The following is a 27,845-nucleotide window of genomic DNA, read 5'->3' on the forward strand; positions in this document are numbered from 1 at the left end:
GTGATTCTTTACGGACATTGTGTGGATGATTCTACGTGCAGGACTCTTCATTTGGCTCTGTTCTGTGATACCTCCATGGACACATGGCCACACGGCTGCCCAGCGGGGTGCCCATGCAGGACAGATCAAAACAGCGCGCCACGCTACGCATCAACAAATGAGAGATGTGGACTATCCCCACCCGGGTAAAGTGATTTCCCGGCTAACCGACGAATCGGGCCCGCCGTCGGTGTGTGATGAACCTGCGTAAGAGCGCAACAGCCTCTGACGGGCTCAGCCAATAGGAAAGCGCACAGGATTTAGGCTAGATGCGCCATTTTACTGCGTCCACCGCTATCCGGCAAGATGGTCTCTGTGCTTTGTCTCCCCTGACCGGAGTGTTTCGGTATTCAGTGGCTTTTCTCGCCTCCGAGCCATCTCCAGCCTGTAAACCGGACTGAACCGTGGCACCGGGACTGGAAAACGAAGCTCGTCTGTCGCAGTCAAGAAATGAAGAAGGCGAGAAGAAGGTACACACTTCAATGTGTTTGTTTGGACAAGTCTTTTTTTTTACATTGATTTCTGTGCTGCCTCCGCTAGCTGCAAGCCGGGCCATGAGTGCCAATTTGCTAGTTAGCAGGCTAAGCTAGTCGAGTTGTGTCTGGTAGTTTTGCAACTGGCAACGTTCAAGTTCGCACAGACTCATCTAACCGCACAAACAGATGTTTTAGCCGGTGCACGGAAAACTAAAAAATGTGTCGAGAGGCGGCCGCTCGCTTTTTATGTGGCGCTAGATATGGAGGTGCTTCTTCGGTTCCTGCTAGGATGTGCCAGGCTGCGGTTAGTGAGCCGCTCCGTGCCTCCGACACAGAGAAAAGGCCCTGCATGCATTTTCGGATGCATGCTCCTGCACTGGACCCCGCATGCACCGGCCAGGTTGCAAGGTTGCCAGGGCAACGTGGAACTGCTAGAAGTAGCAGTTCGGCGTGAACGGCTGTTAGCTAAACATGCTAATGTTAGCAGGACCCGAGTTGGCGTCCCCGACAGTCAGCCAGGAGTTCATGTGTTGTCGAAACAGGCGAGGGCTGCACAGTGGAGAAAGACCTGCAAGCAGCACAGCTGTGAGCGAGCTCTGTGTGTGTGTTTCTGTTCCCACTTGACACATGAATATAGACTTAAATTCGGGCCTGGCTGCTGCTGCTGTTGCTGCTGCAGCTGCCGAGGCGGCTCATCGCGATCTAATCAGCACATTATGATGACGCAAACCGGCGAAACACACAGCGGCACCTCCGTGTCGGAGCGATGTGCAGCGAATAAATGCACTTAAAGCCGTGTATGCTTTAAGGCTTTAGGCTGATCGGGCTCAAGGGTCCTATTTAGAAACATTACGTTCATCGGCAAGTTCCCGTCCTCCCCAAATCCAGCTTTCATTGTGCTTTCATTGGAAGGCACCAGACAAAAACCAAAACATTGTCTGTTAGCTTTGGCATTGCCAGACACAATCTGGGAAAACATACCCACACTGACCCTCATGGACACACCTTTGTCTATTCTCACATGCTTTCATTTCTTGTGGAAACCGAAAATTGGTAGGAGGTTCAAAAAAGAATGAACTTCTGTCAATGCAATTTAAAAGAAGTCCAGTTTGAGCACTGTTTTCCCACCTTGCTGCTGTTCTTTCAAATTCATTTTAATAGTCTATTGTTTTAGTATCTTCGCTTTGCTGTATTTTAATCAATATGTTAGTCATTTGTTTTTCTCCTGAAATACCAGAGATGAGCCTAGGAAAGTAACGTTTTAAATGTCAAAAGCTTGTCTGCTTTCAAATGAATGCAATGAATAAACAGTGAGCATTTTATGCTTATAAACAGGCAAACTGTAAAACCAATATCTAAATAAAAAAACACAGTTATGGTATGTTTCAATCTTGTGTACTAGAAGTAAATATTTGCAAGAAATTTAATTTTGAATTACTTCCAAATATATTCATTTACCAAATTAATCAAACAAATGTCTCTCCAGGTAATGAGTCTAGCTTCTTCTGAATCAAACCTAGACCAAATGGCAGAGAAAACAGAGGAGGTAAGTACTCAGTTTTTAGCAGTCCAAAAATGTGTTCTTACCTTTGTGTTTTGACAAAAAATAAGGTAGTCCAAAAAGGCACATAATTCTATTGTGTTCTTTGTATTTTTTCTTAATTGTCTTGGTATTAAAATTAACCTCCTCATCAGCCTGGTAGCTCAACAGAAAATATGAAGTCCTCTTCTTCACGCAATAAGAGGTGAGCACTTTTATTAAATATGGCAGTTAGTGTTTGTTTGTGGTTACGTGGTCTCAAAATAGTTCAAATGGACATGGTTAAAAGAACCCCCCCCCCCCCCCCCCCAAAAAAAAATGCACAAACTCAAACCTCCTGTGCTGCCATATGTTAGGAAGCCTGCCACTGTAGCGAAGCACACTGGACACGATGAATCTGATGCCTTAGTCGAGAGTGAAAATGAAGGCGCCACTTCTGACAATCTGTCAGACAGTAACACAGGCAGCACGTCTAAAGGTATGTTCTATGGTGGTAAATATTCGTAAAGATCAAGATATTGTTGTTGGTGAAGTTCCATTAATTATTTTTTTTGCCCTTTGTTTCTTTAGGCACTTTAGTGATGAGGCCAGCTGGAAATGAAAATAAAGGCGCCATGAAGCTCAGAGTGGATTTCAAGCAGAAACATACAGGCAAGTATTATTATTAAGTATCATGTAATAATTTAGTGAGTGAGGAAAGTAGAAAATAATAATTCCTTATGTCTTTTATCTTGATAATAGATGATACCCTGCAGAAAAAGGTAAACTGTACTGCCTGTGGAAAACAAGTAAACCAATTTCAGCGGAACTCTGTGTATGAGCATCCTGCTCTCAAAGTACTTATTTGCAAGGTAAAACACGTTCAACAGTTCACATATTTTTAGCCATTACAGTAAAACTTTCCTTTAGTGTTTTTCAGTCTCTCCATTCTTGAAGTATGACTAATTATTTCCTCTTTTAGGCATGCTACAAGTATTACACAAGTGATGACATCAGCAGAGACTCTGATGGTATGGATGAGCAGTGCAGGTATGAATTATAGAGTGGAGACTGCATAATCATTATGGCTTATTTTTTATTTTGACAAGGAGATGCATGATAACATGAAATCCAATATGGCTTGGCTGTGCATCTAATTGAGCTTTTAAATGACATCGATTCAGCCTTGATGAGTTAGCTTATGGAACATACACAAAAATGTATTTCTCACAAGTGAATTTTATGTTTTTATAGATGTTGAGACAATCCATGTGCCAATAATTTAGGAAACGTTAGTATAGGTGGTGTGAAGTATTTAAGATTTCAAAGACCATATCTATGAAATGCCATAAAACTAACTTTTCTTTCCCAGGTGGTGTGCTGAAGGAGGCAAACTTATCTGCTGTGACTATTGCAACAACGCTTTTTGCAAGAAATGCATCCTGCGTAACCTGGGCAGAAAGGAACTGTCAATTATTACTGATGAGAACTCAAAGTGGCACTGCTATGTCTGCAGGTCAGAGCCCCTTCAGGATTTAGTCTCCAAATGCCACCGTATCATGGAAAAACAAGAATGTGTCCAGCTCAAGCAACCTAAAGCAGAAAAAAGGGATAAATCAGAGGATCATGAGAGCAAGAGACACAAGAGCAAAGCAATCAAGGAGCACACAACTGTTGTCAATGGAAAAGAACACAGCGAAGGCTCAGGGACCATGACGTTCTCCTACAGAAAACTCCAGGTACCCAAAGAACTCATAAAGAAAACAAAAAAACTTGTTGAAACTACAACTGGTCTCAACAATACATTCATCCAGTTCATACAGCAGGCATCTGAGGAGCATGAAGATAAATCTATCAGGTGTCGACATTTGAAAGCCTTCAAGGCTGTGCTTGCTGATTTGAAAAAAGCCCACAGTGCATTGGAGGAGGCACTGGAACCTGAGTTCAAAAACATGGAGATGCAAAATGGTAACGAAGGGCGACATATTGTAAGAAAAACAACTAGTGTTGTTGCTTCAGTAGAAAATGACCACATGGATACTGTGGCAGATTCAACTGAAGAACAGTTTGTGACGCATGAACAGAAAGAGCGGCACGAGAAACATGAACAGGGTGAGGAGTATGAAGAGCATGAAAAGGATGAGGAGTGCGAGCAGAAGCATAGTGAGGAAGACACGGACAATGATGAACTTTCAAATGAGACAGAAGTCAAAGACAGTGAGAAAGAAACTGAAATAACCAAAAAGACAATTAAAAATGAGGTCTGCAACAATGAGCTGGTGACACCTGGTGAAATGTCTTTAGATCATGACATCATGTCTGTGCCACCTTCAGTACCCGAAGAACTTTTTCAGATGGTCGAGAGTCTTGCAGAGTCCACTATGCTATCACAACCTGACACAGATTTGGTCACAGATAATGATACAAAGTCCAATGGAAACTCGGCAGGCTTTGAAACCCCTCAGCCTAAGGTGAAGAATCTCATAGTCAAACTGACTCCTGTACCAGTTGTTACAACATGTGGGTCAACCTTCTCCAGGTCCAAAAACAGAGAAAATGACAGTGAGATGGAGAAAAAGTGTAAAGAAGAATGTGACGATGCGAAAGATGATGGTGCTTCTGATATAGTAGAGGGGACAGGCAGCCCACCACCCAGTCGCCGCTCAAGTAGAGTGAAAACTACCCCATTGAGGAAGCAGGCTGAGAACAAGGGCAAGGAAGAGTCCTCTGAGTCAGAGTCAGCGGAAGATAGGAAAAGCAAGGCTAAATCAACCAAGAAATCCAGCAAAGCCAAAAAAGAGGATGGGAAGCAGACCAAGGCCTCAGAGAAAAGGGCAGTGGACTCTGACTCAGATGAGGTTCCTGACATACTACTAGAAAAAGCTGAAGAGGCCCACACTACAGATGAGGAGCAGGGAAGCACAAGTGCTAAGAAGTGTTTATTCAAATTAAACAACACGTCCCCACAGGATACAGATAAAGCATCCAGACGTAAAAGGAAGCCTGAAAACTCAGATTCAGATATGGAGAATAAAAGTAAAAAGACTTCCAAGAGGAAGAAGCAAAATGGCTCTGACTCTTCCAACTCTGACTCTGACCAGGAGAAGGAGACAAGGAGTAAATTGGGAACAGCGAAGAGGAGATGCAGTCGTGTTAAGAAACAAGGTGACGCAAAAGTGGAAGACAAAAACTCCCCTGGGAGGAAAGCAGCTGAGCGTAAACGGTCTTATGAGAAAAAACGAAGGGTAAGGAACACCAAAGAAGCTGCCAAATTGCAGTTATCATCTTCCAGTGAGGATGAGGATGAGCAACAGGCTGAAGGTGGCTCAGAGGATGACAGCGATGAGCAAAAGATCAAGCCCCTTATGGAAGATGATGTGATGGGAGGGAGTGGAGCTTTCCATCAGTCATCGGGTAATTTGGTGTTTAATAGTGCTCAGCATTTGTCTAAATGTTTGACCAACTATTTAACTCTTAGCAATTCTAATGGTTTCACTTTGTTCTCTTGCTGAGAGATAAATCAAAAGATTAAAATCAGTTTCAAATGTGTATTATGAATTTGGTGCTGGACCAGCAGCTGGTCATCTTATTTTAGTTTAACATAAGATATTGGACTGTTCCTTTTTGTGTCGTGTTCGTGGCCTGTGCTCTTCAAAGAATCATGTGTATTATTTTGTTGTGTAGGAGATGAAGCAGATGATAAAGAAGACGATCGGGTTTGTGAAGACGATGACGACGATGATCCTGAAAACAGGTCCATACATAAGTAACAAGAAGTTATAAAGATCACAATGAGTCAAGAGTTTTTCATCATTCAAGGGCACCGGTGGGGGGGAATCTATGTTTAGTTTTTAGAAGTTAAGGATTTGATTTGTCATCGGAATATATTTTCAAACCAATATATTAGCTGGGCTCCAATTGTAAAATTTGACCCAAGCTTAGTTGGTGAGAGAAGTATTGCAATCAGCTGCTTGCTCTGGTCCTCACTGTTGTTGTCATTACATACCGACACCCAAACTTGTCCCTAGGGCAACATTTGGTTTCTCCCTTTACATTTGTCATTTTGACTAAAAGTGCTTATAGCAATGTGATGTTGCCATCTTAATTGTAATTCAGTAGGTTACCTGTGCTCCAAATAGTGTGTTTTCTAGCTGTGTTTTTCACTCCAACATCAAAGAAATTTGTATGGGCTGTTTGGTACCTTTTTATGTTGTGATTGATCTGAACATCACATTTTTGATCTGTGTCTATATTGTTTGTTTTCTTCTTTTCTTAAAGGATTGCAAAGAAAATGCTTCTTGCCCAAATAAAATCCAATTACTCTTCAGGAGCAGAGAGCTCCTCTGATAATGAAGCAACAGATCAGGACAGAAAGTCATCCAATAAAGTTAAAAAAGAAGAGGATGAGGAGGAAGAAGAAGAGCAGCAAGGTAATAAACCTTTACTAACTAGATGGAGTTTGTTTTAAAAAATAAAAAAAATCCCTCCCTTGATTTATATCATCTCAAAAGTTTTGTCTCTGTCCCTGAAGTTAATGACGATTCAGAAGATTCAGGCTCTGATGTTGAAGTGAAGAAACGTGGCCGACGCCACAAACTGCTTCGTCATAAACTCTCATTGAGTGAGGGTGAATCAGGAGAAGATAAAGCTTCCAGTAAGGAGAGGAAGAACAAAGGGGGCAAAAAGAAGTCCGGACGAAATGGTTAGTTACAAATGTTTTAAATTTACAGTGTCGTCTCTGACTATGTTACTTTGAGTACTCTGAGCTCTGTGAGACTAACAATTGACTTTTGGTTGTTTTTCATAGTGGATAGTGATGACTCTGCAGATTCAGACTTTGAGAAGTCAGTGTCCAGTGCGGAGTCAGGGATAAGTGAGGAACTCAGTGAATCAGACAATGATGGCACGCGTCGAAAGACAAGGCTCGAAAAAGCACACTCCATCTGATCATTCGTGTAAATTCATTTTACTACCACTCATTTGAGAGTGACCACCTGCTCTTGCTTTTCCTTGTTTCTAGATCTTCAAAGAAGAAGGATGAGGAGAAACAGAGAAGTTACAAGCAGAAGAAGAAGCGGCGCAGAATCAAAGTTCAGGATTCCTCTTCCAGTAATGAGAAGGTCTTTAAAATGCATTATACTTTGTTGCAATCTTTACCTGTCCTGAAGTCCCCCCTCTTTTTTTTTTTTTTTTTATATTTCAGATTTTTTTCACCTGGTAGAATTTGCTAGGTGTGAAAGTTGGACCAAATGAGGTTTACTAGTCAAGTCATGCATGACACATAAAATGTTATTTGAAGTTTGCCCTGGAGTGTGTTAGGATTATTGAGAGCACAGATTAATCATAGACCTGGTTGGCTACTGATCATAGGAAGTGAATTTTTCTTCCTAAGGGCTGAATATCAGCAGCCCTGAATTTAATGATCCTTTCCACAGAGTGGAGAGGAAGATGGTGAGGAGCAAGATGGAGATGGACGCAAAGGACGCAAAAAGATACGCAAAATCTTAAAGGACGACAAGCTGCGGACAGAGACAAGAGATGCCCTGAAAGAGGAGGAGGAGAGGAGGAAACGCATAGCCGAGAGAGAGGCACTCAGGGAGAAACTACGTGAGGTAAAAATGAGAAGTCCTGCTCTTAATCTTGAGCATTAAATAGTGCTTCAAAGCTTAGAGCTTTTGAATTCACTAGTCTTGTATAACCTGACAAAGCTGTATGAAGTTAAAAGGCTAAAGACCTCTCTCAGTACTGTAAAAAAAGTTCAGGAATTTCTCACAGGATTTTTAATTCTTACAAGAAGCAATGCATAGAACTGTACACTCTATTAAGTGAACATAAACCTGCGTGAATGATTACTTAATTGCACTAAAAGCTTTTTTTTTTTTCATGTTAAAATTAAATCAATTGTTCCAGTTTCTTTGATGAGGAATTGTTTGCTTTATGGGACAGTCCAAATGTTTTTGAAATAGAAATGGTTCTAAAGCAAGAAAATTCAAGTTGGAAATTGTGAAAATATTGGACCATCACCACACAATCAATAGCAACATGATTAATTAAAAAAAATAAATTAGCTTAAATAATCAAAATAAAACTGGCAACAATAAAACAGAACCCCTCTGAGTAAGAGAGACTGATGTGGTCCACCAAGAGTCTCTTGACAAAATATCCTCTGCTCACTGCTTTCTATGAATAAGTTAGAGTCCAGAATCTACTTACTGAAGTCTGACAGACAGCAGGAATGGTACAGGTCTGATTCGAATCCACTGCCTGATTGCTATATTCAGTATTTGTGATTGTAAAGTAGCATTATTCTTATGAAAATATTTCACTTCTCAGAGCATATCTCAGGAGAGAAAAGAAGTGTGCAATTAGTGATTTCTTAAAACAACACAGCAGCAAAATTGCTCACCTTTAGTTTTCACCTTAAATCTAGAGACAGATCAGAAATCCTGTCCACTGATTCAGGAGTTGGTTGGTCAAAGGCCAGTTTATTAATGTGAACAATATTTGTTAAACTGTAGTGAAAAATAACTTGTGAAAGCAATTTATTAGTATTAGTAGGGCTGACTCTGCAAACCTTTTGTCTTTCTTGTGACAACTCTCCCTCTCATTTTTCAGGTTATCGTGGTGGAAGAGTCTTCCCAGGTGGCGTGTCCCATCACCACCAAGCTGGTGCTCGATGAAGACGAAGAGACCAAGGAGCCAATTGTGCAGGTGCACAGGAATCTGGTCACAAAGCTCAAACCTCACCAGGTTGACGGTACGGACAAAGTGAATTCAGTTATTAGAAACGTGTTTTGTACAGTAATATTAGCCAAGATAAGCTGTATATACACATCAGTAAAATATTTTGGCCTAATCCAGGCACTTCTGCATTTGTATCTTGTTTTAGGTGTACAGTTCATGTGGGACTGTTGCTGTGAATCTGTTAAGAAGATTGAGAAGTCTGCTGGGTCTGGCTGTATCCTTGCTCACTGCATGGGACTGGGAAAAACTCTACAGGTAAGGAGTGAGAGAGAAACTTCCTGCTTTACGCTTAAAATAATGCTGCATGAAATCGAGAGAAAGTGAAGCTATATTTCGAGCAAAAATATAAATTGTTTAATTTTTATCGTTGTCAGTCTCGTGCTGAACAATTTCCTGCTGTATTGCAAATTCTTATGCGTAAACAAGTATCTGAAAAGATGAGTGGTGACAGTGCTTCATTGACATACTTTGTCTGCCCTATAGGTGGTGACATTCCTTCACACTTTGCTGCTTTGTGAGAAGCTCAACTTTTCTACTGCCTTGGTGGTTTGCCCCCTCAACACTGTCCTGAATTGGCTCAATGAGTTTGAGAAATGGCAAGAAGGAATGAAAGATGATGAGAGTTTAGAGGTAAACACATGCTTTTGTAAAATTTAAATCTTATTCCTATTCCAAAGGTGTGTTTTGTTTGTGTCTGTGTATATGCATGTTGCAAAGATATCTGCAAGATACTGATATGTTCTGTCTTGAACAGGTAACGGAGCTGGCTACAGTAAAGAGGCCACAGGAACGATCGTATGCCCTTCAGCGATGGCAAGAAATGGGCGGAATCATGATCATTGGCTATGAAATGTACCGAAATCTGACGCAGGGCAGGAACATAAAGAGCAAGAAGCTTAAGGAGTCTTTTCAGAAGACGCTGGTAGATCCAGGTATTGTGCTGCAGGATGCCACTATTTGTTGCAACTGTGTGCTACGGTATTGATGATTGACTTTTCAGCTTATGTTGTCTCAAAAGTATGTTTTATGGCAGAGTGGCCACAGTCTCATATGAATTGATGTAACACTCCAAGATTATGTTCATTGTAGTTGGACCTTAGTTGCCTGTACACATGTGGGTGGAGGTAGAAAGTAAACTGGGTCATGCACTGATGTTGGTGGTTAGCTCACAGGCTGTGGCTTGACTATTAAAAATGTCCTCGAGCAACATGGATGCCAGTGTATGAATTGGTATGGGTGAATATGGGAAGTAAGACTAGAGAAGGGCTAGATCATGGAAGTCCATGCATGCATAAATATTTCAAGAAAAGGTGGAGGTCCGCTGGGATGGAGGGGTCAAAGATTTATTTAATCAAACCTCAAAGAATGGTCACATGTAATTTTTCAAAAACATATTATTTATTTATCCACTTATACTCACTATAATTCAATGTAATGTGAATCTTGAAAGCGCGTATAAAAAAAAAATCCATGAAACCTAAGTCACCCTTGTGTTGTTAACGCATCTACTAATTCATACAATTGTAGCTGTAAAAGCTACAGCTGAGCTTAGTGTCTAAATGATGACTTCTATCTTTTTGCCCTGTTGTTTTAAGGCTTTTGTTTTTCCTTGTCTACTAACACTAGGTCCAGACTTGGTGATCTGTGATGAAGGCCACATCCTGAAGAACGAAGCCTCTGCTGTATCCAAAGCAATGAACAATATCAGGACAAGGAGGCGGGTTGTGCTGACTGGAACACCCCTGCAAAACAACCTGATTGAATGTAAGACTGCCTGGCTGAATCCAAATAGAGAGACATAGTTAGGCTTTATTTACTTTTCTTTTATACGTATACAAACATATTTCTCTATAAGAGAGAGCTCTAATCTTTGTCTCTTTACCAGACCACTGCATGGTAAACTTCATCAAAGAAAACCTACTTGGATCAGTTAAGGAGTTCAGAAACCGCTTCATTAACCCCATCCAGAACGGTCAGTGTGCCGACTCTACACCACATGATGTCCGAATCATGAAAAAGAGGGCTCACATCCTCTACGAGATGCTGGCTGGCTGTGTCCAGGTAAAAAAAACAAACCAAACATAACCAACTGCCTCCTCTTGATTACCCTCTTTGTCTCCAAAAAGACTGAATATATCTCTGCTTCTCACAGAGGAAGGATTACACAGCGCTCACCAAGTTCCTTCCTCCAAAACATGAGTATGTGCTGTCAATTAGAGTTACTCCAATCCAGTGTAAACTCTACAGATACTACTTGGAACATTTCACAGGTGAGAACCATGTTTTAATCTTTCTTTTTTAAAAGATTGTGTTGCACAGAAGATCATCTCTCCTTGATTGTTTGGCTTTAACAATTCTGATCTTTTTGGGTGGTAGGAACAACAGAGCCTCTAGGGGCTGCTGGTGCAGCATTTACAGATGGAGGCCTGATTGCCCAGAAAGGGCTTTAGCTTAGATTTAAAGTAAAGCAAAATTCGACAGAAAATTCCAGTGGAAAACATGCGTAGGATAGGATGAGGCTAAATCCTGCTGCAGGACTCTTGTTTCTCCTAAAATTGCTCTTTATTTTCCTCAAATTGCTCTCTTGACTGAATTTCAGACACGGTTTTCAGATAAATGGAAAGTCATTCTAGTCTCACTTTTCTTGCAGTATTGTTAAGTCGTTTAGTGGACCTTTCTCTGAATGTGGCCCACAGTGTGCGTGCGTGCGTGTGTGTGTGTGTGAGAGAGAGAGAGAGAGTGGCAGCTGGCAGAGTGCCGCAGGCAGGGTTTAAGCCCAGTTTCCCACGTTTCCCTAATGAAGAGCTCTGGGAGAGAGGGAACAGAGAGTGGGGGGTATCAGGGGAGGGGGGAAAGGGGCATAAAGGAAGGGGAAAGAAATTCTGAGGCAGGAGGGGCCAGAGGTTTTACACCAAAAGCAAAAACAAAGAACAGGAGAGCTGATATGTAAGAGGAGGAGTGTGAGTGAGTGTGTGTGCGTGTGTTTGGGGGGGGGTTGCTGTGTCTCATTAGGCTGAGTTGTCCACAGGGCCCAGAGCCTGATGTTGTGACTGGATCTCCACAGTGATTTATTTGGACCCGAGACTACTATATAGCTGTATGTTTCCAAAAGTTTGTGGCTAATTAAGATGCCATCTATATCTACATCATTTACATCCTATTGGCTTGTTCATAAACATTCAGTGGAGGATGAGAGCACCTGAAAATAGGTGTGTAAATCTTGCTGAAGAGGTTGAGTGATGAAGGACCCCACTTGCCTTAATAATCGCAAAGATTTTGAAGCCATTCACAGCAGTAAGGCCATCCTTGTCAACTCTGTTCAAATGTTCTTCATGCTTGTCTCCACTCCCTATGTATGGTCAGGAGAATCAAATAATTTTTTCATCATCACAAGTTCACATCAGTCATGATGTACTGACACTGTTTATTGCACATGGATAATACCATACATCTGACCTCCTGGGGCCAGTGCAGACCAACTTAGAGAGCAGCTACAATGTTAACATTGCTGCCCCCCCTAATCCTTTTTGTCTACATTCAAGAGGTGAAGGCTAGAGAGTTTTGCTACACTACATTTTCCACTCTCCTCAGTATGAATGAAGAGATTAAGGGCACGCTGTCAAATACATAATGCAAACACTCATCCATCTTCTTCCTCACACTCTTTTCCTTGTGTGCAGGTGTGGGGAACGCTGTGGAGGGGGGCCGGGGCCGTGCAGGGACCAAACTCTTCCAGGATTTCCAGATGCTCAGCAGAATCTGGACCCATCCCTGGTGCCTTCAGCTGGACTACATCAGTAAAGAAAACAGGGTAGGGTTGTGGAAGACGAGACTAAACCACACTGAGGATTAACTTAAAAACTGGGAATACGTTAGCACATATCACACACACAGTGAGGAAACAACAGAAACGTGCACTAGGGGAGAACACATGTATTGCCGCTGTGGCAGAAACTTTCCCTTATGCATCATTTCTGTTATCCACAATCAAACTCTCTGTTCTTGCATGACCTATATCACCTCGCAGTATAGTCTCACACACTAGTGCACTCTCTTGCAGGGTTTCTTTGATGAGGACAGTATGGACGAGTTTATTGCCTCAGAAACGGAAGAATCATCAATGAGCTTGACCTCCGAGGATGAGAAGATGAAAAAGTAAAATCCGATTAACTACATTATTTTTTTTCTTTATGTATGCAGGCAGAGATGATGTCATTTAACTGCCCTTCTCTGTTTCATCTGTTACTCTTGCTGACCCCATCTCTTCCACCGTTCCTCTTCTCTAATAGGAAAAAGAAGCAAGGGAAGGGGAAAAAGAAGGGATCTGATGACTCTGACAGTGATGATGTGGAGGTCATCAAGGAGTGGAACACCAGCTCTCGGGGCAGAAATGGAGAGGGCAGAAACAGAGCTGAGCCTGTTGAAGAACGTAAGTTTGGTGTATTTATTGCATACATTTCCTTTGCAAGACATAATGTATTTAGAGATTTCCATGTTTAAGCTATTGTAGTCTTGCAGAGGTCATCCTTGAATCAAGTTCAAATTTAATTTCTTGCTTTCCTTTGATTGACTGAGTCTTAAAGGCAATCAATTTCAATTTAACCCACTTGTGTTAATAGAGGTAACAGTTAAAATATTTGTTTACAAAACTTAGGTTTATAATGTTTAAGATAAATTGTAAAGATAGCATCTTATTAAAATGAATACATAAATTAACTGGCCCACAAGTAAACACAAATGGTAGTAAGCATTAGAAAGTTAATTGAGCATATAAACATATGGAAATAATAAATATTTCACAATACTACATCTGCGGTTTAAGTCAAAGAACATCTTCAGGCATTGCAGCTGGAGCTGTAAAGAACACGTTGAAGCGCGGGGTTGGGTAAACTTGATGTCTTTGTTTCTGCTTCTTTTGAGATGTCATTGACTGCATGCAGACTAAGCTGTAACTTATACATCACCAACAGCTCGGCCCTCAAGCTCAGCACCAGGTAGTCCCACTGCTGACTGGCACAAGGAGTTTGTCACTGAAGCTGACGCCGAGATCCTGGAGCATTCTGGAAAGATGCTTCTCCTCTTTGAGATCCTGCGAATGGCAGAGGAGGTGGAAGATAAAGTGTAAGTGTCTGCTTTCCCTCACGTTCTTTTTAGTATTTGGATTAATCAGTGACACATTGTTCTAGAAAAGTGATGCTACTGTACATTCTGCCTGTTTTAATGTGTTCTCAGGTTGGTGTTCAGTCAGTCTCTCATCTCTCTGGACCTCATTGAGGATTTCCTTGAACTGGCTTGCCGAGCTAAAGATGAGGGAAAAGTGTCTCCTTACAAAGGTACAGGTCTGATGCAACCTGTATTTATTTATTCATTCAAAATTTCTGACTCTACTCGGTTGACATTTCTGTAATGATCAGCTTCCCTCTCCTTCCCCGTTTGATAGTTAAAAGACTGCATTTGGTTTCATGATGTGCTACAATCACCAAACATTGTTAAATGTTTTAAACCAGCAACAGACTTGCAGCACCATGCAGCTCGAGGAGCACTATTGTCTGTCCTGAGGTTCATTTTTGTGGTTTTTACGCCATAATCTCTTGTGTTCACATGGCTTTTGAGAAGGCTGAAGTGTTTTCATTTGGAGATGCATGTTTCACACTCATAAGACAACACACATGCAACATGTATTCTTGTAATCTCTGGCTTGCTTATTACCCTTAAACACACACAGACACACATACACACCGCCACTGGTGTAAGGTCATGTTCCTAATTAAACTTCAGCAGCTGTTTTTACTTTCATTTTGTAAATGATTAGACCTTGACTTTTTATTCCACAAAAAATGTTTGCTCAAGGGTTTGTAATTTGTAATGAAAAGATCACAGTGCTGTAATTGGAAACATGCTGAATTGTTGGTTATGAAGGCTGGTAGGGGGGTCGGCCATCTTGAAGGCTAAATGTGCCTGGCCTCTAACCAATATAGTCATCTCATCTGCCATCTGCTAATATCCAAACTAAGATAATTTGACAAGGAAAAGGTTTGTTTGATAGGGATATGTGCATCTTTGAGAGCTGTCTGGAGTAGTGCCTGTGATTTTTAAATAGTTGAGATTTTAAGTGGATTAAGTGGAACTGTTTCTTTGAAGGTGAAGGCAAGTGGTTCAGGAACATAGACTACTATCGTCTGGATGGCTCCACTAATGCCATCACGAGAAAGAAGTGGGCTGAAGAGTTTAATGACACCAGTAACACAAGGTAATGGGACTTACACTGCAGAAAAGACGTTTGAAACTTGAATTGAAGAACATTTCTTCAATTCAAAGTGTAGCTTTAACTTAAACTTAACGAACTTTTCCTCCTTCATACTCTTTCAGAGGCCGTTTATTTCTCATCTCAACACGAGCTGGTTCCCTAGGCATCAACTTGGTGGCTGCCAACCGGGTGATCATCTTTGATGCATCCTGGAACCCCTCCTATGACATTCAGAGTATCTTTAGAGTGTACCGTTTTGGCCAGCTAAAGACTGTCTACGTCTACCGGTTTCTTGCACAGGTGATTTTGATGGGCAGCTTCTTGATTTTATTTATATATATATTCAATACATCAACTGTGACATGTCATACTCCATTTCTGTTGCAAGAGAATATCAGTGTTTTCATCAGAGTTTTTTGACAAATAGTAGATTTTGGAATTTGCATATCCATAAAAAGTAGTAATTAACTTAAGTTAGATCTTACAAAGATGTTAAGAAAGACAATTTCTGAGGCATGATGCTTAATTTACATGTTTAGGTAGTGGAGTGAGTTTGGATTGATATAAAAATTAAAAGAAACACAGTAATCACTGTTGTATTTGTACTTGCTGCTTAGTAAATACACCTTCTTTGGCCTACTCATCATTTAATCTCTTCTTTCAGGGTACAATGGAGGAAAAGATTTATGAACGACAGGTAACGAAACAGTCTTTGTCATTCCGGGTGGTGGACCAGCAGCAAATTGAGAGGCACTTTACAATGAACGAGCTGTCTGAGCTATACACTTTTGAACCAGACTTGCTGGACGATCCCTCCGAGAAGAAAAGCAAGAAAGCCACACCCATGCTCCCTAAGGTAAACTTGCATATGTGTATGCTAATTATGTATGTACACTGGGTAAAATACGTTTTGATACTGGCCTAGGCATTGCTTTAGGAATTAGAATAAATCAGATGTGTAATTGGTCTTTGGCAAACCGCTAATGAAGATGTCATGGTTTCTTTAGACAAATCCCCAAAGGAAATGCAGAAAAGCAAGCTTAAACCTATTAACAATAATAAAATAGTGTTTTATCCTTCAACAAACCTCACTCTGAATGTAATTTTAAATGCCAAACCTGTTTTTTCCAAACTTGCACCAAATAGTGTGTTCTTTCTTTTGAAGTTTAGCACTTCAGTGATAAACTGTTATTTAGACCCAACGCCAGCTTGTATCCTGTTTGGCCTTTCTGGGATCTTTCTGTTTCTTCTTGTTTCTTTTCATAATCCAGCACTCAAGTCTTCTATGCTTAATGCAGGTGCTGTGTCACTATTTGGGCCCCCTGGGGTTTAATAAGAACACACATCCCTTACATGGGCCATCCAACCCAGCGCAGCTGCAGATTTGTCTGTTTACTGCTATTTACTAAATAGTCTTCTTATTGCAACATTGCCGCTGCCCCACTATAAACCTGCAGTCTTTTTTATGTTTTCATTCATTCCTTTGCCTCTCTGGTGATCTTTGAATTACTCCCATCCTTTCCTACTCCTTTACTTTGCAGCTTTGGGGTTTAGTCATCTTGCATGGTTTTATCTATTTTTTTCATTTCCCATTGCAGAGATTTATAAACAGGATCGATTAAAAAAAATATGATATATCCAACCTGGTTGTCCTTTCACTGGACAGTTGAGAGGCCTTTTGCTGCTCCTTAATGGAAACTGTTTCACTTAAATGGTCAAAATATCTTTTTCATTGCTACTCCTTTCTTCAGGATTAAGGAGCACAGGCAGCCACCAGCTCATAACATTGCTCTCACCTGCTATATTCCTCTTAAGCAGGAAAAACTTAAACTTAAAATGGAGTGGTAAACAGTTGGAGATTTGAAGAGGAAAGATATGTTCATTGAGCTGCAGCCTGTTAGATGTGTATGATCTTTAATGAGCCAAGTGACATTTATGTGACACGGTATTAAAGACGGAGAGGCTGACAAGCTCTTTCACAAGCTGACCTGTTTTGGCCAGAGGGTTAACTATGATGTGGCAGCAGGACTGCAGTATTATGGAAGGAATTTGTCGTCTGGAATGATGTGAAGATGAGTCAGACACCCTCTATCATTTTCAGCCAACAACACTGCACAGGAGAGAATGATTCGAGCCACAGTTTAAAGTGTTTTTTCTTTTTCTGAACTCTTCATACTATGAAATGTTGTTTTCTTAACCAGCAACTAATATTGCTTTATTACCTGGGGCACATGCCACAGAGGCAATAGACGATATTTTTGAATAAGAAACTGAGTTGAAATTATTTTTGTCTCATCTATATCTTGCGTGGAAGGGAAAACCCAAAGAATTGTTTCCTATTATGTCTCCTCCTCTCCTGCTCTGTGGTGGTGTTATCATATATCCTATAACTGTCATTACTACACCTCCCTCACCTGCTATTCTACCTTCATTACACTCCCTCTCAACCTTGTAAGTGCTGATGTCCTCACTCTCTATCCCTGTCCATCATTACCCCAGCCTTGCTTCTCTCAGTCATCCTCACAACCATCTGTTTCCTTGACTCGCCACACCAATGTTCAAAGCGAGATCAGTAGAGTTGAGTATTTTTCTCCCTCTGGCTTCCACAGCGTGATGAAGGGTCATTATTTAAATCCCTTCTTTTTAAGATGTCCCTCTGTTCTTCTGAGAAACTAATTGGAGACAAAGGAAACAGGCGCACTTCCCCCTAATGACAAAGAAGGTCCTCAACCTAAACATGAGCTTTTCAGTCCCCACCCATCCCTACCCATTTCCTGTCCATTATACCTCGACCTGTCACGTGTCTACTTGCACACAGGGCAGTGTGCATATAATTTGACTTTTTTTTTTTTTTTTTTTAATGTAATTCTTTGTAGCCTTCCCTGCAAGTACTGTTGTATAGCACACTACTGGTCAAGCTGGGCTGTGGGCATAACACAGTATGTGCTCCCAGCAGGTGACTGCTGAGGTGGTCATTAGGCTCTGTCAGGCATACTGAATGGCTGTGGCAAACCACACTCAAACCACAGACATGGACAGGAGCAGACTGTAGCAATAAGCCAAAACATGTTTGTCTCATTAGGGGTAGGAAATCATTTTGACCTTCAAGGAAAAATCTCCTGATGATCAGTAGATTCCAGAGCTTATTTTGTGATACAAGTGTTGTGATGTACCCATTGTCTACCTATTCTAGGTAAATGACTTTTCACATGTACTAGAATACTCCTTGCCAGTTTCAGAACCATGCCAGAGCTTTGTGCATTTTGGGTAGAGAGAGCTCGTGTGTAATATAAAGGGCACCACATTGGTGTGGATGAGAAAAAGGGAGAGCCATGAGCCTCCTTCGTTGCAGTTGTAGTCTTTGGTGACTCATAAAAAGTGTCTGTTTGTTGAACATCAACATAAAAAAAAGCTGAAATATTCTTCTGTATTTAACTAGCCTGTGATGCTGGCTTGTCAGTGGAGAATTTTAATGAACTGCCACTTAATTAAATGCTCTTAGAAACTGGCTGAACACACCAGTGCCTATTTTTGCTAAATAAAAATTTCCCTATTCTGACAATAATTTTTTTCACTGACATAGTAAGCCTAAATTTTGCCAAAGGATGTTTAGATGCCATTAAAATACATCAGAGCTGACCAAACAGCTTTCACAGACAGTCGCACTCGCACCCATAACTAATGCAAAGTTTGCATTGGTGGAAAGAGTGTAATTGTCTTGTTCTGAATCCCTCCTGATCCAACCTTCTCACCCCTTGCTGGCTGGGTCTTATTTTTTATTTAGTAAAAATAAACCTGCTAAAGCTAGTTGAGGATTGTTTTTATAGAAAAGCGGTATGTTTATTGTCGTCGTTTAGCCCTTTGTGACATGTTTGTTGTTTTTTTTTTTTTTGTCTCTTTGCTAACTGACTGACAGCTAGAAAAACCCTCTAACTTCTATATGGGTCCTCTCACCTTTGTCCTGAGAGCAAAGGTGGCCTCTTGATGTCAGACATCTGTACTTTCTTTGGAGGAACTGTGGTGTATCATTTGAATGTGGGTAGGGTACGTTGTACGTTGCAATCCAAACATATGCTTTTCCATTTACCATTATGTCTTTCCAACGACTTTACTTTTCATCTTTGCAGATTTAATGCCCGCTGTGTGGTGTTTTTCTCTGTTAAGTAGAGGTTTATTTTTGTGGCAATGGGAAGTTCTTACTGTAGAGGCATAGTTACCCCATCCTTAATGCAATAAAGTGGCTGTTTAGGTGTGAGACATGGGATTAACATGGTTGGAAATGTTCGATAAAGTATCTGATAAGACAGCCAAAAATCCTGCCTACATACAACACAGCCATTATTGCTGGTGGGTGTTTAACTTCATCAGACCTTTTGCAGTTAAGCGTCACCTAAAGTCTATTGGTAAAGTACACGTGGGTGCCTGTGCCAAGTTGTAAAATCTACATGAGGCCCACTCACCTCGACTCCCAAGTTTTTGTCTTTTGTGATGTGAGAGCTGCCTAGTTTGAAAAGTGCTTTACATCATTTATGGACTGCTGGCAAAGTAGACATTTTCATAATGTGTATGATGTGCAAGGTTTTGGCTTAAGAAGGGCATAAATTGTTCTCTAAGAAAAAGGGCTTTATACAGTGGTACACGTGTCATGCTTGTCAGATGGATTATTTGATGAGTATACCAAATCTAACACAAGTGATTATTATTTATTTATTTATTTATTTATTTATTTGGGCTCTCCTGACATAAAGCCTAAAGTTTGCTTAATGTTTACAGCAATTAACATGCCTACACCAAGACTGAATCTTTTGAGATCATTCAGTCTAAAGACTTGTGCTTGTCCTCAGAAAGGACCTGCCACTTCCTTGACTATATTTGAAAACAAACATGCACATTACCAAAGTTCCTGTCTAAATGTCAGGCTTTCAAAATACTCTGGCTGCTCCCACTATTTCTCTAATCAGCTTCAGTAGGGTCATTTAGCCACTCATCTCTTGGAGCATCTGCCCACCCAGCATTTCTTGTGCTCACTTTTCTCTTGCAGTAAAGCGATAGGCTTTACCATACTGCACCATAAGGATGACAATAGCACAGGTCAGATTACCTACAATCATTAGTGCTGGCTCTGGACAGACAAGCATATTGAGCAGTGCAGGGTGGGAGATGGACCGGACCACCCTAGAGCCATTACTAATGGGAATTACTTGTGCATCCCAGAATGCACTGGGTTCCAGAAGCATTTGTATTGTCATTTGACCTGCAACTTCACTGACCCGTTATAACCATTCAGCAGTCAGCAGTGCTCCTATTTCATGCATTTGAATAAACATTCAAAAGGCTTCAGCTTTTTCCATATATATCTTTATATAGCTTTAATTTAGGCAGTTAATAGTAAAGAAATAAGCAAAACCTGTTTTTTTCTCAAGCACTGACTTTCACTCGGGGGGAGTAGATGCGTCACAGTTGCTGTTCATACCCACATACAGACAAGCAGGTACCAGTTCTTTTTGTAGACCTGTGCATGTTGCCTGTAGTTGTTGTTGACTTAAAGACAATTCAGTACAAAACTAAGTATTGCAGGAGTCGACTTGTCCCTTTTAAAGACATTACCCATTTCTGATTCTTTTCCTTTTTTTCTGATGTCATAGTTCAAAATGCCTGAAATTATTCTCTTATTTAGACAGAACAACATACCAGTTGAAAAGGAGAGACGTAGAAACTTGTAGATTTTAATCTTTTTTAGGCACTGGATTATCCACATTGTCAGCACTGATTCATGTTTGGTCTTAGTCAAACTATGCCTGTTGTTTCTATACCAGTGCCAACATAAGTGCCAGTGCTGGCATCAACTATGGCCTTTATTTGACCTTGCACTCACCTACTTCGGCAGAACAGTCCAAGATGGATGCCTTTTATCCAAGTCAGGCCAACAGGCTCTCCACTGCTTTTATGTCCTAATTAGAGAGCAAAGGACCAGCTGAATCTCTGGCTGTGCCTCTGCTCTGAAATGTCTGATCATTCAGGGGTGGCCTGGTTTTGTCCCGACTGAGTATGATGGCTGGGAAACATAAACATGTGTCAACAAGGAGCACAATTAGAACCAGAAATTCAAATTTTGGAGGTTGATAGTTTGGTGGGCGAGAAACTCTCTGACATCTACCTGTTTCAGCCACATCTTGTGTAGTTTTGTTGCTGCACACTTTTCCTGCTTTGAGGGATCAAATTTCACTCTGTCTGGCCTGGTAGTTATTTTCAGTTTATTCAGTACAGGTTTCTAATCACTGCTTAATTTTGTACTGTGTTCATTGGTATTAGGAAAATACAAAAACACAAAGAAGTTTATTATCATTTTTATTTGCAATGTCACCTTGTTGACACTTCAAAATGAGAGGGGAAGAAGAGCATGGGAGCAGTGTATTGAGGGTCGGGGGGCGTCCAAAAAGAACACACAATCAAGATAGAATTTGATTAGAAGATTCTGTGTGCTGTTTGCATCTCACAGAAACACATTGTTTTAATCCAGGAAAACCTTTGTTGAACCCACACTCACTTGCTGCGTGCTTTTCAGTTCCAATGAAGCTTTTTGGGGTAATTAATAGCTGTTGATAAAAGCAATCTAGGCATGCCAAAACACCATTCTATTTACTGCTAGTTTGAACATATGCACTTGCATTTACAACTTCAGAAAGCATTATTATTCAGGAGGTCAGCATGGTCTTCAACTTTCCCCTCTGCTCTAGTGTTGACTTTAAACCCATTCCTGACTTTCCATTATTTTGTCATCTGCCCTGCTCTAGGATCCCTTTCTGGCTGAGCTGTTACAGAACAATAAGGACCAGATTATGTGTTACCATGAACATGATTCCCTGTTGGACCACAAGGAGGAGGAAGCCCTGAGCGAAGAGGATCGCAAGGCTGCCTGGGCTGAATATGAAGCAGAGAAAAAGGTAAATAAGGAGGGTAGAAAAAATGGACACAAAACCTCAAATAAGCATACTAAACAGTGACAAACCCAGCAGTACCAAAGTCAAAAGCACATAGGTGCTGCCACAGCACTTAGTCCTTGTGGTCATCATTCTCCAAGTCGCTGTCATCAAAGCAAAGGTGAGCTAAGCAAAGACCCACAGGATGGGCGAGTTAGTTTGGACCTGTACAATCCTTTGATCACTTAGAGTAAGATGACCCCCACCCCTTAGTCAAACTGCCGTGAGTGTCATTTTGGCCCACCCTCAGGTTAGTGAGCTGCTGTATAAATCACTGCGACTGTCCAAGCAATGTCAGAGCTGCTGTAAGTATGTAGATCCACTACCCTTCTTTGTGTTACATTCTGCACTTCACTTTTTTCCACCCTTATTGTTACCCCCCTTTTCCCTCTCCTTTTCTTTGGGACAAATCAGTGTGAAAGTAGTAGAGTTTATTTGGAGAGGTTGGGTGGGAGTGGACTTGATGGTGCAAGAGAGCAAGAGTGACCCTTCTGTGTAATCCTAGATTCTAATTCACTCTAATGATTATTTGTCCAACACACACTCCCTCTTCGGCCCCCTGTGTGCCCTAAGCGGCTTTTCCCTCTTCTTTTCAGGAGAACAGGGGGTTCCCAGTCACACGAAAAACAGTGGAGCGCAGATTGAACAGGGGCATTTCAGTTCTGTTTGTATATGTACTACACTAAAGATGCACATGATCAGTATCATGCTGTATACTCTGACCTGTGTAGGAGAAACTATTTAACAAATTTAACTTGGCCTTTTGGTAGTGTCTTCACAATTTAAGAGTTGGGAGGGTGGCAGCCAGAGAAAGTTAAGTGTATGAATATCAGATTTGCAACTCACGAAATAGGAAAAACTGTGAGGACATGACCAGATGCCCAAAACTAAACTGAACCCAGGAGCCCTCTGCCTCTCTGGGATGACTTCAGCTCGGTGCAGAGTTTAGCAAGGCTTGTGTCATAAATTTTGATTTAGCCAGTGAGTTTTGGGAGTTAAGTCAAGTCTAGATTTTGCATCTGTCTGTCTATGATGTATGAGGTCTGCAGAGTATCTGAGGAAGCAGCTGAGTAGCTGCTTGTTAATTGCAAATACAAAACTTAAACGTGTGTGTGTGTGCGTGCGTGCGTGCGTGCGTGCGTGCATACGTACGTAGATGTTTGTGTGTTGTGGTTTTGAGGGGTTTTTTTTTGTTGTTTTTTTTTATTATTTATTTTATTTATTTTTTTTTTACTGTTTAGGCCAGCACACCTGTCTCTGACTAGGTCCAAAGATCCCAACTGGCCCCCCCAGTACTCCCTCATTCTCTCACACACACACACACACACACACACACCCCCGGATGGCCAGATTACAGGGCACAGGAAAACCATCTGCAACAGCTCAATTACACACAAACATTGGCATCCTGCCGGCCTTTACTGAGACAGGACTGTTTACCTCAGGTCACTTCTTTCTTTCTCTCTCTCTCTCGTGTTTCAGGGGGCAAGCTGATATCAGGAAAGTTGGTATTGGAGAGAGAATGATTTTTTTTTTTTTTTTTTTGTCAAGTTTCTGACTGAAAATAAAGTTAAATGCTGGACCACTCACTATGTAAGGTTTATGCAGGGTTGTCTCTGGTCGACCACAACGATGCCCTTGGTGGCTCTTAACACCTGCCTAATTGTGTAGTAATCCTGCTCTTCTGTTGGATGCCCTGGAGCCATTGCCTTCTCACCCCCCACCCTGTCTCTGTCTTTGATCTGTCAGGGTCTGTCCATGAGGACCAACTACCAATCATCATACTCTCACATGGACATGGGCACCTCTAGCTACTTCTCATACAACGTGGCGGCTCTGGCCTCCATGACCAACCAGCAGCTGGAGGTAAGTAATGAGCTCCACATGCCCCTCTCCTACCTCACACTCCTGTGTCTCCTTCCCCCACGGCATGGTGCCCCACATTCCTCAGACCCCACTACTAATTGTGACAACCGTCTAGTAGCCAACGAGCCCAGCTCTGCCCCACTCCTCAGCCCAGCAGTTCTTAATACTTCATGTCTGGGGCAGGCGCTATTTATATACAGTGGCATATCTGACTGAGGAAGAGGACAGAATACCTGAGAGGCAAATCATGATTTTTCAATAAGGAAGTCAAATGAGTGTAGAACCAAGGGAGTGTATGATCTGGCATGTCATAAAAATGATGCTTTTGCTGCTCCCTTTTTTGTATGAAGACTGACTTTAATAACCTATAAAAGTGATTCAGCATCCCCTTCATAAAGAGATCACATCAACAGATTTAAACCTGAAATTGAACATACTATTGGAGCTAAAGTTTGCCATCATTTTACCAGGATCCATGTGTATCGCAAATGTGTTGCCTATTTTCACATTCAGCACACAAAGAGCTGGATTGGGATTTATTTGGAGTCTGTCTCCAGATGAATGCAACTCCAGTATTTACACTTTTTTTAGCCTTGTATTCACCAACTCTTGAAGTTGAACTTCAGTTATGTTTCTATATGGCAATGAGACGAGCTTACTTGCCTCGTATTTCATGTTTTACATCTCTTTCATGTTTCCTCAGGACCTTATAAACCAGGGACGACAGAAAGTTATTGAGGCAACAAATGCACTTAAGTCTTTATCACGGGAGTCACTGGAGGACACAATTGCTAGAGTTGTAAGTGTTAATACACAGTATCTGTCATGAAAAGCACTTTTAAAGATGCTGTCTTTCTGTCACTGGACTGCAGCATAATAACAGCTGTGATGGTGGTTGAGATTATCATGTCTCCCTGACAGTGGAAGGAGAACCCAGCACTCACAGAGAGTCAGGTCCAATCTATGGCTCTGGGACAACAGGCCAGCGTGGAACTGGAGATCAAGCGCAGGGAAGCTGTTTACAGGGATGTTCTCACCAGACAACAGACGGTAAGTACTGCTTATTGGAGGCAAACTAGGCTATTTCATCAAGACCAAACAGTAGCATGTAGGACTGGGCCATATTGATTAAGACCTTGATTGTAATACTTTTTTGTGAAAATATTTGCTAATTGTGCTCTCAGGAAATATGTACCCAATGTCAGTGGGTATTCCTGGGTTTTTAAAAGGCAGGTAAAGCTTTTGAAAAAGGCAACTGATTCATTTTACACTGCCAGCCACGTCTGCCTTTCTGAGAAGATTCACAGCTGCTTAGAGCAATGTCATCACATGCACTTACAGAGCAGACAGACATGGAGGAAACAGTGCATCTCATCCCTGGGTTGGTGGCCTCCGAATTGTCAGATCCTCCTTTTGAAATGTTTAATTTGGTGATTATGTGGATTTAAAATAGTTTTGCAGAACTCTGTTCGCTCTTGTGAGTACAATATAAATGTGCAACTTCTGAATGACATGAAAGCACAGAAATTCATCAATATTGATCAGTAACAATATACAGTATAAAATGTCATTTGAACTAGGGATAAATTGTACTTTGTTAGAATTGTTATTTTATTGCCAACAAAAACCAGATGTTAGCATGTATTTTTGCTAGCTAGTTTGTTTTGGTCATCTTTTAGAACACAAGGTGCCTGGGTGAGAAATTTCATCAGTTTTAGAGGTTATTGTCAGACACTCCATTTCACATGGACCTAATAAAACTGCACAGTCTGAGTACAACCTTGATATTGCACAATGATTCACTGCCTAAATGGTATGGTGCAAATTGTTAAAGGAGTATAAATGTATGTGGAAAGAATCCATAGAGGAGAAGGAGAGCTTGGAACCAGTTGTGGCTAGGGAAGAGAGGCCAACTGGGATACATATTTGGACAAAAAAGCATGAGATTAGTATTTTTTTAACTGGTAGTACAGACCAATAATTAAATAATTTTTTTCCTTATAACTTAGTGAGGTGTATTGTCATATTTGGGCATTTTTTTAATTTCTTTGCTTTCATTGTCCATTGTGCACTATAGAGCTATGAACTATTTTACTGGTGGTTCCTTATTTACAATAGGAATGTAACACTTTTTTACTTGAGCTGTCTCTGTGTTTGTCTGCCCAGCTGATGATGTTCGTGCAGAAGCTGGTCACCAACAGGAAGATGCAGGAGCAGCAGCTGGCCATAGCTAACCAGGCCAGCTACCTGAACCAGTTGGCCATGCAGAATGGCATGATGGGAGCCAGCGGGCTCAGCCAAATGGAGCTGCTGGGGCTTTACCAACAGCTCCATGGCCTTGGCTCCCACCAGGGCATGGGCAAGAATCCTGGGCCCTCCAAGGGCCTGTAAGTTAGAGAGGACTTCTCCTTGGCCCCTGCTACCCCTCTACCCCTTTCCCACTCAGCTTAGCTGGCTCCCTCTGGCCCAGTCCGAAAGTGGCCCCGTAACAACACACTGTGAGACTGCTGATAGCTCAAAGCAAACCTGTGCACCAAGCAGCGAGTGGAGTAGTTTTGAGACTAGGCTGCTGTCCACTTGGGCCTCAGGTGGGATAACTCAGTTCTTCACTCTTTAGTTCACTGAGAGAAGGTGGAATATAATGTAAAAATGACTGTATGAAAAATCTGTTAGGAAGTTCAACAGGAAAAAAAATGTAAATACCGCCTTAATGTTATTCAACTTCTATATCTTCATTTTTCATGTATTTCAAGATAAACAAGTTTTACCCCCAATGCTTTTGAGCGTTGTATTGTTTTACCCATAAGAGGGTTTCCATATAATTTAAACTCAGTTTTTTATACTGTTTTAAAGTACTTAATTAAACTAGAGTGGGACCAGTGCTGTTGGTGACAGGACTCTATAATGAAAACCTCCACATGAATATTAGCACCAGTAGATTCTGACACAAAGATCACCATCAGCTGTTAATTCTGCAAAGTCCTGCTCTTTTTGGGAGATTGAAGAAACTGATCAAGTCAAAAATCTAAAAAAAATAAGGCCTTATATTTGTTTCTAAAAAAAAAAAAAAAAAAAGTTCTGTAAAGATTTGTTGAAACCTTTTCTAATATGCTTTTAAGTGTTTACATTAGTTGTCACTTAACATGATATTGGAATGCTTGTGTTGTTCAAAACTGCTTGCCCGTTCCTATGACCTTTTTGTAACATTCTCATCGTCATGTGTTGTCTAGGATAGCACTGTGCGTCCTGTTCATGGGTTATGTTTCACTTGTGTTGATCCCAAGCTTGGGTGACTGACTGGGTCTCACAAAGCACAACCACTTCAGCCACGTATCACAGGGCCCAAGACGTTTCCCCTTTACATGTCTGTCACAGTTTGATAACTATTTTGGATTGGACTTTGTAGGCGGAGGTAAAGACCGGAAATCTTACTATATCTGGCTGATTCGTGTGCTTTGGGAGAAGTCGCCCTCCTGGACACTGTAGTTTCACCAGGCAGGCACCCAGACTACCTGTATTCAACTTTGGCACATTCTTGCTTCTAAATGCTTAAACTGGTGTTGCTGTTTATAGCTTGAGGAATATGTACATTTCTCATGATGAGACACCTGTTGTCTCTAGTTGGCTCCTGTGTTTGCACAAGGTGTATTTCATAAGTGTAGAGAAACTTTTTTGCCCTCCTCTAAGAATGTTCTTATGTTAGCAAATATACAAACTTGATTTGCCATGAATTTGATCTGCTATTATCTTGATAAGTATTTAATATAACATTTAATAAAGTGACCAAAAGGATGAGTAACTCCTGTGTTATTTGTTTTAAGCAAACAGCATTCCTTTAAACATTCCTTGCTGCACTCCACTGACGATTTATACTTCTGAATGTTGCTAAGGCATTTGGTTGTTTTTATTTACTGTTGTTGGTCCTTCTACAAAGCTTTTACTACACACCTGCAAGGTAATGTATCTGAAACTTG

General features: G+C 41.1%; 1 protein-coding gene across 2 annotated transcripts; it reads left to right on the plus strand.

Moving 5' to 3' along the window:
• Nucleotides 1-336: 336 nt before the first annotated feature.
• On the plus strand, nucleotides 337-27,663 carry atrx (ATRX chromatin remodeler). Of its 2 annotated transcripts, XM_029512451.1 has the most exons (34): nucleotides 337-509; nucleotides 2,002-2,061; nucleotides 2,211-2,260; nucleotides 2,412-2,533; nucleotides 2,626-2,706; nucleotides 2,797-2,906; nucleotides 3,017-3,084; nucleotides 3,407-5,448; nucleotides 5,719-5,788; nucleotides 6,313-6,464; nucleotides 6,566-6,736; nucleotides 6,842-6,956; nucleotides 7,055-7,154; nucleotides 7,470-7,646; nucleotides 8,650-8,791; nucleotides 8,924-9,033; nucleotides 9,262-9,408; nucleotides 9,533-9,710; nucleotides 10,405-10,542; nucleotides 10,664-10,839; nucleotides 10,931-11,048; nucleotides 12,459-12,589; nucleotides 12,839-12,933; nucleotides 13,068-13,207; nucleotides 13,749-13,899; nucleotides 14,011-14,111; nucleotides 14,920-15,028; nucleotides 15,148-15,325; nucleotides 15,690-15,881; nucleotides 21,820-21,969; nucleotides 23,755-23,871; nucleotides 24,575-24,670; nucleotides 24,793-24,921; nucleotides 26,038-27,663. In XM_029512451.1, exons 2-34 carry the CDS (start codon nucleotides 2,005-2,007, stop codon nucleotides 26,260-26,262), a joined length of 6,138 nt encoding a protein of 2,045 aa, XP_029368311.1. In that variant the 5' UTR covers nucleotides 337-509; nucleotides 2,002-2,004; the 3' UTR covers nucleotides 26,263-27,663. The 2 variants fall into 2 exon arrangements, 1 of the variants encoding a protein (XP_029368311.1); XR_003841151.1 differs by lacking the exons at nucleotides 24,575-24,670; nucleotides 24,793-24,921; nucleotides 26,038-27,663 and having other exon boundaries at nucleotides 15,690-15,722; nucleotides 15,823-15,881.
• The last annotated feature ends 182 nt before the right edge of the window (nucleotides 27,664-27,845 follow it).

This window comes from Echeneis naucrates, chromosome 10 (assembly GCF_900963305.1).
Source record: "Echeneis naucrates chromosome 10, fEcheNa1.1, whole genome shotgun sequence".
NCBI classification, from domain to species: Eukaryota; Metazoa; Chordata; class Actinopteri; order Carangiformes; family Echeneidae; genus Echeneis; species Echeneis naucrates.